The 14,587-nt window shown below is 42.6% G+C and overlaps 1 protein-coding gene across 1 annotated transcript in view; it reads right to left on the reverse strand.

The window, feature by feature from the left end:
• The window catches only part of SEMA5A (semaphorin 5A), a 429,431-nt gene that overhangs the window by 156,620 nt on the left and 258,224 nt on the right, over positions 1–14,587 (reverse strand). The window contains exons 10-11 of the mRNA XM_024120827.2: positions 7,441–7,726; positions 2,591–2,726 (exon numbers count right to left, since the gene is read on the reverse strand). Of these exons, the coding sequence (XP_023976595.1) occupies positions 2,591–2,726; positions 7,441–7,726 (422 nt within the window). The remainder of the gene's footprint in view (positions 1–2,590; positions 2,727–7,440; positions 7,727–14,587) is intronic.

A 14,587-nucleotide genomic window follows, 5' to 3' on the forward strand; every position in this document is an offset into this window, starting at 1 on the left:
AGGTCTTCTGCCCATTTTTGGATTGGGTTGTTTGTTTTTTTGTTTTTGAGCTGCATGAGCTGCTTGCATGTTTTGGAGATTCATCCTTTGTCAGTTGCTTCATTTGCAAATATTTTCTCCCATTCTGAGGGCTGTCTTTTCATCTTGTGTATGTTTTCCTTTGCTGTGCAAAAGCTTTTAAGTCCGTGCAAATCTTAAATTCTACCCAAAGAAGACACACTCAGCTAAGCAAGCTCCCTGCCTGAAAGGCACACCACATTCTGCAGGTTTCATTCATCACACTGCATGGCCCAACTCCCATCTCATAAACGTGAGTAAGCCCTGGCATTATAAAACCAGATGCCCGGTGGACTCAGGAAATGAGGGGATTTGCTGTGTGCTATAAATATATCCCAACAAAGGGGCTGAAAGTTATCCACTGCCTGGAGTGGGTTAGGCATCACAAAGTTTGTTAAGTCACTGCTCACCGTGAAGACATTTGCAATTGAAACGTCAGGACATTAAAAGAACCCTGTAAGTATGGTGAGCATCTTTGTTAATTTTTTGTTTTAAACTTCAGGATTTTACAATGGACTTCCTTAAAGGGAATGATATATTTCACCTTCATGGTTTTTACAAAGGGCCTTTTTAAACAGTTACATTACCCCGAGATCCAGGGGACACAGGTGGGGTTAAGATACAGAGACTCAACAATGGGGCAAAGAGAGTCAGTGTTCCGTTAATAATTACATAAACCGTATATATCAGGAAAAGTGACTACTTCATGTTGGGTTCCCACTAAACTGTCAGCTTGCCCGAATTTCTTTGTCTAGTACTGAACTTGGTTAGCAGCGAGGCTCGGATAACAAATACGAATCTGATCACTCCGTTTCCCGACTTATTAAGTGGGGCTAATGATGCCCCCATCATAGAGCTGCTGAGAAGAGAAAATAAGACAGAGCACCTAAAAAGAAATAATCCTAAAATAGTCCTCCTTCTTTATTTTATTGATGAAAATTAGGATGGGAGATGCTGAATAATTTTCCCAAGTAAAGCAGTAAGTGGTAAAGTGGACGTGTAAACCCATCCCAGTCGCCAGGCCTGTGATCTTCAGCAAGAAAAACCTCAAAACAATTAGAATTGAATGGTCCCTGCCAAAGTCCAAGTAAAGTGTAAAGTAACTGAACTTTTCCCTACTAGCAGTTTTCTCAAAAGCCAGAGAGGTTTCATGTATTGGGATGACAGACCCATCAGAATTTGGAGGCCTGGATACAGGACCCAGTTCTAGCGCTGATTAGTTATGAAAACTAAAGTTTCTCTAGTTGGAGGAGGTTGAGGCTTTGTATCTGAGGACTGGGGTTTGGAGCCCAGCTCGGCCACTAATCAGCCGGTGTCCTCGGCCTAATCACATGCTCTGAGGTTCAACGAACGCCCGTCTCTGTCTGTGGGAGAAGCCGTTACCGATCATAGCACAGTTGCCAGAATGCGACAAGATACATGGGAAGCACTGAGCCCAGTGTCTGGAACTTGGTGGTTCTAAAAATTACACCCACGATGATGATGATGATGACAATGCTATGAAAGTTCTTCTCGGAAGAAAGGCCCTCCAGGGAAGCCTGCTGTTATGCATGAATGTCTGTGTCTCCCCAAAATTCGTTATGTTGAAACCCTAACCCTCAGGGTGGCTGTATTTGGGGTTGGAGTCTCTAAGGAAGTGACTGAGGTCAAACGAGGTCATAAGGGTGGGCCCCTGATCTCATAGGATTAGTGTCACTCCATGTTCACTGAGGAAAACAAGCCACATGAGGACACAGTGAGAAGGTGGCTGTCTACAAGCTGGGAAGGGAGCTCTCGTCAGAAAGTGAATTGGTCAGAACCTTGATCACAGACTTCTAGCCTCCAGAATTGCAAGAAAATAAATTTCCCATCTGTGGTATTTTGTTATGGCAGCCCGAGCTGACTAATACACTTGCTGACTGACCAAACATGAGGAGATGGTTTCATCTCTTTGGGTTTCAGCTTCTTCTGAACATGGGTATATGGGAGGAGATGATGTACAGAGCCCCTTACAGCTTGACCATGCGGCAATTTTGTGATTTGTACATGAATGGCCTCCACCTGCTCTTCATTCCCTCACGGCTGCCCCATCACATCCCATTCACCCCAACGGGAAATCTCACCACATTCCCAATTAGAGCTCCAATTCTGTTTGTGCATCTCCACTGCTCTGTGTCCTGGACCCCATTCATTACAGCGTCATTCACTAGGAGTCAGAGCTTCTGGGGACACAGAGTCCACCATCATTAGTACTAATTGAAGCTTGGACTCCCAACCTGCTGCATTCTGTTGGCCTTTTTCAGTCCAGGCTCAGGCGTCACAGCTGACAAAAGGCCCTTTTTTGGTCAGGCGTCACAGCTGACAAAAGGCCTTGGTCTATTTACAGGAGACAAGCCGAGTGTGGGGCTGTCCCCGGGGGCTGGGTGGCAGTGGCTCACGGCCGCGCCGTGCACGCGCTGGGGGGTTAAATCGCCCCAGCCGGTCTGTCTACACAAGGACTCTGCATGCTATGTGGGGGATGATGGGAAGAGTGCCCCTTTGTCCTCAGAATTACCTGGAAGTTGGGGTTAGGGTTGGGATACGGTAGCCAGGCGGACCGAGAGCTCTCCTGGTACTTGAAGGGCCCGTTAAAGGCCTGCGAGATGGCGCTGAGGTTGAAGACGCATACGGCGGAGGCAGCGATGCTGTTCCTGGGAGCCGAGGAAGAGAAAGGAGAAGGCAGGTCAGAAAGCCCCGCGGGGATCGCTGTCCTCCCACGGGCCCTGGGTGCCAAGGACACACCTTCTAGGGGAAGACTCACCATTAGTCTCCTACACGCCCCAAGGATGAAGCTGAAGCAGTGAACGGTGTCCCCCTGGGGCTTCTTTCCAGGGGAACAAACACTGCGCTCTAGGAACAAGGGTATTTAGCAGTTATGACACTCAGAATCCTGCCAGGTGAGATGAATTCACCCAGCCACAAGGGGAGTGACAAAGGCTTTTGAGGAGCTGTACGTTACGCCTTCTGAATTCCTGAAGGGAAAAGACTTTCTCCGCCCGTGGACGGACTCCTCATCAGCCTAGCAGGGCTCCCCCCACCTGTTCATCTGCTTACTTTAGCTGGCAGTGGGGCAAGCTGCTGCTTTTGAAGAAAGCCCCAGAGAGCTGTGGTTATATGTTATCCTTTAAAAAAAAATACCAACTAAAAGCATTTTGCAAAAAGTGCCTGTCAGAGACCCTTCATATATACATACATGTATATATAATGTATCTATATATATATTTTTTAATTTATAAAGAATTTTAAATTCAAAGGGTCAGAGAGAAACGTTTGACACAGCACTGACACAGGATATCTTGCAGCCTTAATTTAGAATTCAAGCTGTGCAGAATTGAAGGCTATACACGAGAGGCTCTCAGAGTACCGTGCCCTTTACTAAGTGGAAACAGCAATATTTTTTTGTTGTTAAATAAATCTGCATTGTGAGCTCAGCTACGGTTTTAAAATTTCGTGTCAATGCTTTTGGCCAATAACATGTCTACTTATCCATTTTTTCCCCCTGAATCAAAGAAAAAGTCAAGAAACTCCAAAATGGAAATATCTACCTTAAACTTGGTTCATCTGAAAAACACTGAATAGGTGGTAGACGCCTTCTAAAGGCTTTACAAACTCCAAGTCATTTAAGCTTCATAAGGTAGGGGAAATTCATTGTTAGGAAATTGGGACCCAGTGAGGTCAAGACACCTGCCCCAAATCACCCAGCCACTAAGTGGGGGAGTTGGACTGAAACCCCAGGTGGGTTGGTACCAAAAAGGGAAATTTTTGAATTCTTTGTGACAGCTCTGTGTGGATGGTAATAAAAAACACCCCCATGGGAGGTTAGAGCCTTGAGAGCAGGGGTGCGTGTTCCCTCTGGAAGCTCCAGCACAGAGAAGAGAGTCTGGTGGCAAGAGGCGTACCCCTCACCGCCGGCAAATAAACGGATAAACGATAAATATGAACTTATTCATATTGCTAATTTTACTCTTTTTTAAGAAGATGAGAAGTCAAGTTGCGTAAGGAAGAATTAGCCTTTGGACATGTGACTGGACTTCAGCGAGAAGCCGAAGACAGCTCTGCTGGAGCAATAATGGCCAGCCAGACCCACAGGAGGGGTTTGACCTGGGGACCAGGTGACCACGCCTTGGCCCTGGCACAGTGACAGTCGAGGGCGGAGTGTTCATAATACCTCCCTGAACCCTCTGCTAAGTGCCTGAAAGGGAGCATCTTATTTATCACAGGGAACCTCTAGACCCTGAGACCAGCCTGATTTTACAGATGTAGGAACAAAAGCACAGGGAGGTTACTGAACCCAAGTCACAGGCTGGGGGGAAGCAAAGCAGGATTTACATGGGGCCCGGGGGTTCAGGACTTTGACCCCATTGCTATGCTTCTTCCCAGGAAGGGAAGAAACTTATCGTCTCCCTGTTGGCACCCCATTTCTCAGTTCACTGCGTTCACTCACTCTGAAGGGGGCTGGGCGGGGTCTCTGGGGTCACTCTGGATGTCCCAGTGGCTGCCAGCCTGAGCATCCCTGACAGGTGTTGGCGGGCACTTCTTTTTGCCCCTCAGTGAGCTGAGGTCCGTCGGTACAGCACATGTATGCCATGTGCACAACACACACACACACACACACACACACACACACACACCTTCCTGTTCTCCCTCTACCCTTTAACTTGTGGTGATCTGAGAAGGGTGGGGAGAAGAGAAAGGACATGGGTGACTCCCCAGGAGCTCTTCCCCCGCTCTTCCTGGGATGGGCCTGCCTGCTAGAACTGCTCATTCACCTTCTCCTGCCTGTCCCTGCACGCAGGGGAGGCCAGCCCAGGTCTAGGCTACTCTGACCTTGTGGATGCGTCTGCTTAAAGCTGGGGTCGGCGGTCATAGCCCATTGGCTAACAGACCTCCAATCACATATCACAAGCCGGCCTCTCTCAGTAGTCATGGTGATAACGTGGCCTTCATCTAATGCTCTGTTTTATTTCTTTACTTGTTTAGAGCCCAGGCAGGTAAAAGTGGAGGTAGCCCCCCTGGCCCTTAGTGAGCCCAACAATATGGGAACTTAGAGTTTCCTTCCTGTAGAGAAGTTCCTCCTAGCTCTTCATCCCCTAAGGAGGAAAGAGAAATCAAAAGTTTCACCCTCCCCCACTCCTACTACTACATTATCTGAGAGCCAGCATTATTAGATATCCAGGAAAAAAACACGCAAAACCTTCAGAGATTCTGTTGCAGGAGTGTACCATTTCCTGCAGCCCAACTCATGCGCTAGGGGTTGAGAAAACCCCACAGCACTAGGGACAGAATGAGCTGCAAGAGTGAACTTTATCCCCATTCCCCAGGGCTACGGACCTTGATAAATATACAGGGACAAACCAACCCTATGAACAAAAGCACCAGCAAGCTTAGCCCGGGCGTTTTTAGCTATCAGTTCAGAGACAGGACACAACCGGTACGTCGAACTGTCATTTTCTTTCAATTTGGAGCAAGTCTTACCAAGAACGCGGTCACCTGCTGAGAGGGTAAGAGCAAGGCAGAGACAGGAGAGGGAGTACAGGCAGAACATATTATGGGATTAGAGATGAAAAGATCAGAAAGTTGTTGCCAAGACCTAGTGAGAATAAGTATGCAAGGGCGAAAGGGAGGTCTAGCAATTCAATTTCTGTTAGTCTAGATGCCGCATAGAGGATGATTTCCAACATGATGGGCATTTGCAACACTGAACAACTCATCTGGAATAGTGTGAAACGTATTTCTGCAGGTATCCAAATGGACTATCCACCGTCCTGGAATGGCCCAGACACACGAATTTTGTAACTTTTTAAATTGTTCATTTTTGCCTGGAGCCAGGGGAACGAACAGCTCAGTAAGCCAAGCTCCCATGGTGTGTAAAACTGATGTCAACAGAGCAAGCGAACATCCATCTTGTGCAGCCTATACCACTTCTTAAACAAGGTTTCGGAAACCAAATCAACTTCAGAAACTATACACTGATTTTTATCCAAAGAAACTTATCAAGGAGAGAAAATAACCTCTGGGGTTGAAAACCAGATTTACAGGAAAGATGGGTGGAGTGGGGCTGCAGACGGGGAGGGAGCCGTCCATTTTAGTCTAATTCTCCGAACTTCACGTCAGAAAGAAGACCCTTCACGAGTAAACGTCATTATCAAGCGAACGTTAACACTTCAGCTCAGCTGTAGGAAGAACAGGAGGGGAGAGTAACAAGGAAGTAAGATGCAGATAAAGTGATTCTTCAGAAATGCAATTCATGGGCAAGCTTCTGATGGCAGAAGAGATGAAAAAGTAAGCCAGCAAGACTGGGGAAGCTGAGGAAACATCACAGGGTGACCGACTGTCCTGGTTCGCCCAGGACCGAGAGGTTTCCCAGGATGCAGGGCAGTCCTCGGTGCTAGAAGCTGTGCAGTCCAGGACAAACCCAGATGGTTGGTCATCTCACCCCATGGATCAGCACTTTTAACCCATCCCGATTCATACTCTTTACTTTGGATACAGATACTTGGCTTTTGTCCAAACCATTTGGTCACCAGATAAGAGATTTCAAAGGTGATGCAAAGCAGGACCCACACTGCAGAATCATCAGGCCCACAGCCAATGCTGAGAAAAGTGGAGCTCAGAGCCTCTGTGATTCCTGGGGGTGGGGTGGGGTCTCGTGGAGTCCTAACACATCAGCTAAGAAAGGACATTAAGTGTGGGGTTAATCTACACTCCACCAGACAAAGAGTGAATGAAAGACAGGCAACTTCATATGCTTTGCCTAGTCCAAATAGAAGTACCTCCCCACAAGAAATCAAATACTGTAATTTTTTAACAACAATACGTAAAAAGTAGAATCATCATTTTAGAAATGCCTAAGTTAGCCATCATCTAGAACAATAGTTTACAATGCAGCTATGGGAAAATGAGAAGGTGCATCTCCTACATGAGCAGGGGCCCAGGTAAGAGTCACATTATCTCAAAGATCAAACTCTCCAGACAACACTGCTTTCATTATGCAGTGACATATGTGTGACATGACTTGTGTATAGGAAAAAAAAAAAGACATCTAATACATTCCAGCATTTCAAAAAGTGCCCAGAGCACACCGGTAAATCAGGAAGGAAAAACTTACAGAGAATAATTTGATGCTACCATGACATAAGCATAGATCAAAACTTTCTGATTAGCTTTATTTTCCTAATACCAGTCTCAGAAATCACATCACTTTTTGTAACATTTAATTCATACTCAAAATTCCTGTTGGCTGTTAGCCCAGTAAAAGAAGAAAGATTACTTTTAAAGCAACTTGTAAACCTCAAAGGTCAGAGAACAGTAGATTCATTCAGAAGGAGTAGAAAAGCAGGGAAGGAATGATTTCCAGTTACATACACGTTGGTGGTAAAGATGCCGTAGATCAGATCCAGCTCAGGCAGGAAGAAGGTGCCCTGCAGCTCATTGTAGTAGAAAGGGAGCTCGCCAGGGCGGGAGCAGTTGAGGCGGGCCTTCATGAACGTGGTCCACGTGTCCTCCAGCAGGAACCGGCCCCCGATGTCGTTCTTGCACAGCCGGGCAGCTCGGGAGAACACGGTCTTCCCACAGTCATGCTCCACGGCATTTTCGCGGAAAAAGAAGTAGGTGAAATTCCCGATGTCATAAGATGACACAAAGTTTGGTTCTAGAAACAACAGGAAAGAAGAAAAGTCTCAACCTACTGGACAGCACAGCAAACTCTGCTGGATATTATGTAACAACCTAAATGGGAAAAGAATTTGAAAAAGAATAGATACATGTATATGGAGAACTCAGTCACTTTGCTGTACACCTGAAACTAACACATTGTTAATCAACTATGCTCCAGTATAAAATAAGAAGGTTAAAAAAAAAGAAAAAACAGGAAAGAAGAAAAGTCTCAACGTCCACGTGCTACTCCTTTGCGTCTTGCCTGCTCCGTATTTCTTCCAAGGAGACCTGATTTTGTGCGGAAACCCACGGTTCTTATAGAAGAAACAGGAAGCCCTAAGAGCAACTTAGTGGTCTATGCCACTGGGTAGAACTCAGTACATGAGCTCTAAGTGACAGGAAATTGCCAGCGTGATTGCAAACATCACACGAAAGCATCCTGAGTTAAGGCAGCACTTAGGTACATAACATTAATACCACCAAAAATGGACAGCAAAAAGTTGCAATACACTTTAAAGCCACAGATAGTACTTCACTTGTATACTCTTACATAATCTTCAGAAACAGTGGGAGATGAACTGATTTACAAAACAGAAACAGACTCACTGACTTGGAGAATGAACTTGTGGTTACCAGTGGGGGAGGGATAGATTTGGAGTTTGGGATTGACATGTACACAGTGCTATGTTTAAAAGAAAATAAATAGATAAATAAATAAATAAAAGGTAAAAAAAAAGAAAGGACAAATAAATTAGACACAGTGAGGGATTAGCAACAATAACAATAAAATAGAACAATTATTTCAATATACTATAATAAAGGTTATGTGAATGTGACAAGAAAAAGAAAGAGTGGGAGGAAATGAGATTAAAAACAGGAACTGTGATTCAGAATACAGGAGTCTGGTATCATGTTTGTGTAGAAGACACCAAAATTCTTTGATTTTACTTATATACACGAGCATGACTCTGACATAAGGTATGTGCTTTTAGTAAGGGCTTTAAAAATGTTTTCCATTTGTGAAAACTGAAACTATAAGGTTAGTGTCCTGAATCAGCTTTAGCAATTCCTGTTACTATGGTAACCATGTAAGTGTGATGATCAATCCTTGTCTTCTTACTTCCGGGTTTCTGGGGCATCCATTTAAAGGAGGGAAGTGTATTGAGATGGAGTCATTGTCTGGAAGCTTTCTGACCTCATGATTAGATTAAAATGAGGAACTCAGAAATGAAAAAATTATGGCAAACTTTTACTTAATCACCACGCTCATTAGGCATTCAGGAATTTATTATAGATTGTCAACCGAATTTCATACATAGCATTGGAAGTGTTATCTTCACAACTTCCTCTTTGAGTCTATTGATAATAAGGATGATACCCTTTCAGACACAGGTGTGCCCTAATACTGATCTTTAATAACCAGGTTTGATTCTTACTCTTCTCTCTATTGCTAAGAGCTTTCCACTCAATTAGCAAATGTCTTAATTTATGGTGCAATTAGGATAATAGGACAATATCCTTTGGTGTTCAAAATTAATGGAAAGATACACACAACAGCTATATCCACAAGGACATATTTCAGGGACAATTAGTTTTGTAGGACAATTCAACTGGCATTGTACTATGCCAGATCCAATCAGACTGTACCAACAGACATGTTATTGGCAGGATAACTAAAAATATGTTTGGCTACAAAATGACCCATTCATATTAAGAGGAAGACCCACCACAGGCTCACCTGAAACGCAGACAATGATTCAGAGGCTGACAGGCAGGTGGCACTGAGTACCCTGCTATTCTGTTCAGAAAGGCTACAGCCAGTTTTCAGTCAAATTCAACTGAATTGCAATCAATATTTGCTGTCATCACAGAATGTTTCAATTTAATTCAACTTCACATTCTAAAAATGTAACAAATATTCTCCATTGTATATGTCATGTACTTTTCTCTTCGGCCCATGATATTGTTCTTAAGTCATTTTAAGTACATTAAGTAATAGAGAAATTCATAAGAACTGATTTTAATTTATAAACTGTCAAACATAGTATCTGATCACTTGCTTTAACTTGAAATGGATATTAAAAAAAAACCCAAAACACCCTGGATTGCATTAACAGGTATGAGATGGAAGTTAGAAAAAAAAAAAAAATGTCATGAAGAGCCTAGGGATAGGACGGGAATAAAACACAGACCTACTAGAGCATGGCCTTGAGGATATGGGGAGGGGGAAGGGTAAGCTGGGAGGAAGTGAGAGAGCGGCATGGACATATATATACACTTATGGGGAACATATGTATATGTATAACTGATTCACTTTGTTGTAAAGCAGAAACTAACACACCATTGTACAACAGTTATACTCCAATAAAGATGTTAAAAAAAAAGAGAAATATTTACCGTACAGTACGCTTTAATATCCTGGAAAGACGCTCACAAAAACAGGAGGTTACACATCTCCGGCTTGTGTTTTTGGAAAGTAAAGCCAAATATTGGGGGATTTATGAACCTGTGTTCACTGTGAGTCTCCCAAAGAGAATTACTCACTGAAGCAGATCCCAAAAGCAAAGGTATGAAACAATTACAAAACTGTATTTAGTTTCTGAAGATAATATTCACATGTATGTCTAATTCTGAAGAGAAGGCTAAATCATATCACAGCAGGTTCTGCAGCCAGGCTCATATAACCAGACTGCAGTTTGATCCTTGTACTGAAAACAAACAAAAAACCACCAACCTCAACAACAAACCTTATCTAAAATGAAGAAAACAAAGAAAGAAGATGCAGGACAGGTGTGTCTAGCTACAGGTCCCAGCACATGTGGACGAGGTATGAGGCAGAGTCTACAAGGTTTCTCAAACACCCTCATGACTACCTACTTTTACTATTAACGTGGGGACAAAGAGCATGAAAACCACATAGTGAACAGTCTCTAGGAAGTCTTGAGTAGGAAGCCGAGGAGCTGAAAACGTAAAAAGATCTGCCTTGGTTTCTTCCAGCTCAAGGCTGGCCTATAGTTTAAAAACCCTGTCAAGTGCTAAACTCTTGTGTGAGGCTCTGAGCTGGGCGCTCCCCCTTCATAAGCTCGGTAAACGCACAGGAATTATAGAGGGAGATACTGTGTTACTCCTCCCATTTCATAGATGAAGACACTAAGTCCTGGAGGTTAAGGAACCTGCCCAAGGTCACACAACCAGCAATGGGGGTTGGGTTATGTCCCGAATCCAGACCGTCTGACCTCACAGCCTATACACACGTACCCTTATACTACACTGAAGAAAATAATGGACTGCAAGAGAACAATCAGTTACATTAACGACAACATTCAAGAACAGGACTTGGAATTCTGGGCAATGCTTTAGAAACCAAAGTGGTGAGTGGATTTACTCAGAACCAAGGTGAGGAGGGCTTGGGAACAGACCAGAGGGGAAGACAGATGCCCAGATGAATCTTTACTCTGGAGCTATTAGAGACATCAAGGATGCCACAGGAGGAAGAGAAGGAAGAAGAAGCCAACAGTCCAAGGGCTTATGAAACAAGAATACTGCTGGGAAGGGTTTGCCCCAACTCCGGAGATGACTTTTCCAGTGGTGCCCACCAGGGACCGTGAGAGCCTCTGTCTGCGTCCATCATGTTCACCGTCCACCCACTGAACGATCTCGCCCAGATGTCTCATACGGGAGGAGTACTGAATCACGCCAAGCAGATTAGCCCACGGCTTCCTCTTTCCACGGAGACCCTCCAATGTCTCTCCAAACCACCGCAAACCCACTTTATGATAGGGTGACAAAGAGCCTTTTAGATAAAAATGCTCAACTATATTTTTTCCTGCTGGGAAAACAAGGGAAGAATTTGTGCCTGGTACGTAGTGTATGTGTTTCTCTAACTCACCGCATATTACAGGTCATTTTAGTTGCGGAGCTAAACTACATTTGGAAACACATCCTTGTCCAAAGATAGAAGAAAAGCAGAAATAATTGTTAAATAGACAGCCAAGTAGCTCTTGCATTTATAGATCTAAATCTGGAGGTAGGGGATGTTTGACTCTCACCAGGCAGGATAATAAGATGCGTATTGTTTCCATTCCATTGTTTACGTTCTGTCTCTTGTTAAAATGCAATTCACCATAAGCTAGTATCCGTCACTCCTGAGTGCACTGAACGGGCCATAAACCAGTTAACGGCCTCCTTGTCTACAATGAATGTTGAGTGCATGAAAGAGCTCCTTTATTCATTATTATTATTAGAGCTACACAGGAATAGAAGGTGCTGCTAATTCAGAATAAAAACAGGCATGAGTATGTGTCAGCTTATTACAAATATATGCATGGGGAAGCTGTTTTTTTTCCTCATGGCTGTAAACATATTGAGTGACGGATTACAGAGCACTCTACAAAATAGGTCGGGTTTTAAGAAGAACTGTGTTATGATATGAGGACTTTTATTTGGCGCATCGACTTACATAATAGTGACCATGTGGATGGGAGTACTGAGCAGAGAAACACGATGTAAGTAAACATGAGCAACGAGCAGAGCAAAAGCATCAACAGCTTTGCGAAGATTCTGACCATGTAAAACCAAACATCCTGATGGATCCGTGCCCTCTGTCTTCTGTCTATTCCAACGCCTACTGCATCCGTCTGGAGGGGCACCAGGTTCAATGGTCCAACCTGATGATTGACTAGATCACTGAGAGGCTCTTGACATAGAAATATTTGTCTAAATTGATGAAAATGGACATTAAAAGGAAAGGAATTCCAATTTTCCAACTCTATAAAAATCTTAATAGCATCACAATCTATCAAAATTATTTTGCAATCAAAGGCCTCCTTGTGATACACATGTCAAAGGCAGACTAGAAAATGGTGGGGTGGAGCCTGTATGGGTTTGACTCCGCCCATCCCATCTTGAAACCCTGGGCTGGACAACTGATATCTGGAATGTTCCTTTATCCTGTACAACAATTCAACCTAAGGACTAAAGAGATTGGTACAAAGTAGCCTCGCAATAAATGATGGCTATAATTTTTATTTCATGATTTACTTTTGATTTCCTTTTTAATAATTTATATTTAGTAGAACTTCACATAATGATAATGAGTAATCAAATATGTATATATTAAAGGTGATCAGAATTTGAGAAGCATAAATAAAGCCAGGCTGAGTTTTTAAAATAGCAAGCCATTCCGCAAAAAGAAAGGAGTTAATGGAAACAATATTTAGACATGACACACAGTGAGCCAGAGCTTTTCAGTTCCCTAATTTGTTGATGTCGGTTACAACCAAAACCATTTCTGTGCATATTCCTAGATTTCAGATACTCTCTTTATTGTGAACACTGTTTCCCTTGTCACAGCTACATGAACGTGTGCTGCAGAGGGTTCCAAAGTAAAGCTAATTTTATCTAGAGATTCATTAAGAGGGGATAATTAAACCAAAATTAAATTAAGTAAAAAGTGGTTTAAATGCCATTGATATACTAAAATTCTTCCTTTAAGATTTCTAGGAAAAGATTAGATATATAGATATATAGATAGATAGATATATAGATGGATATACATGTTTGTGTGTGTATGTTTTGGGTGTGGGACATACATATGTATAGGATTAAGGTATATGTATATATGGCTCAATACTTCCACCTACTGGATGTATGAACTTAGTCAAATTACTTAACAACCTACATTCTCAGTTTCCTCCTTTTAGAACGGTGATAACAATACCCAATGTGCAGTATCATTGTGAAAAGTCAGAGGCAATGCATGCCAAGTGCGTACCACTTGGTCGCTAATCATCAAAATATAGGTCACTATTTATTTATATATACAAACTATTATGTAAATAATAAATACATAAATTAATAATAAACATATACAAAAATATATAAATTAATCCAAATGCATATGTTGGTAAACATACCATCAGTATTTACTTAACAAGCTAACTCATTAAATTTGCATTCTGTATATCAAATTAGGGTCTGTGTTCCTTTCAGCAGATCTGGAACCAAACAAGGCGGAGGGTCTGTGGTAGAGGTGGAGCCCTGCCTGCCGGCCAGAGCACCTCTATCACCAGGTACTTCCTTACCACCCACTGTGGGGCTGTCCTACTGTCCTGGGCCCCGGGTATTCCCCAACCCATGCCCTCAAGGCCATTGTAAGGCAACAAACAAGACACAGACTGATGAGTCATCACAAGGAGGAGGAGGACAGTCAACCTAAGGACTAAAGAGATTGGTACAAAGTAGCCTCGCAATAAATGATGGCTATAATTTTTATTTCATGATTTACTTTTGATTTCCTTTTTAATAATTTATATTTAGTAGAACTTCACATAATGATAATGAGTAATCAAATATGTATATATTAAAGGTGATCAGAATTTGAGAAGCATAAATAAAGCCAGGCTGAGTTTTTAAAATAGCAAGCCATTCCGCAAAAAGAAAGGAGTTAATGGAAACAATATTTAGACATGACACACAGTGAGCCAGAGCTTTTCAGTTCCCTAATTTGTTGATGTCGGTTACAACCAAAACCATTTCTGTGCATATTCCTAGATTTCAGATACTCTCTTTATTGTGAACACTGTTTCCCTTGTCACAGCTACATGAACGTGTGCTGCAGAGGGTTCCAAAGTAAAGCTAATTTTATCTAGAGATTCATTAAGAGGGGATAATTAAACCAAAATTAAATTAAGTAAAAAGTGGTTTAAATGCCATTGATATACTAAAATTCTTCCTTTAAGATTTCTAGGAAAAGATTAGATATATAGATAGATAGATAGATAGATATATAGATGGATATACATGTTTGTGTGTGTATGTTTTGCGTGTGGGACATACATATGTATAGGATTAAGGT

This window comes from Physeter macrocephalus, chromosome 8 (assembly GCF_002837175.3).
Source record: "Physeter macrocephalus isolate SW-GA chromosome 8, ASM283717v5, whole genome shotgun sequence".
Lineage (NCBI taxonomy): Eukaryota > Metazoa > Chordata > Mammalia > Artiodactyla > Physeteridae > Physeter > Physeter macrocephalus.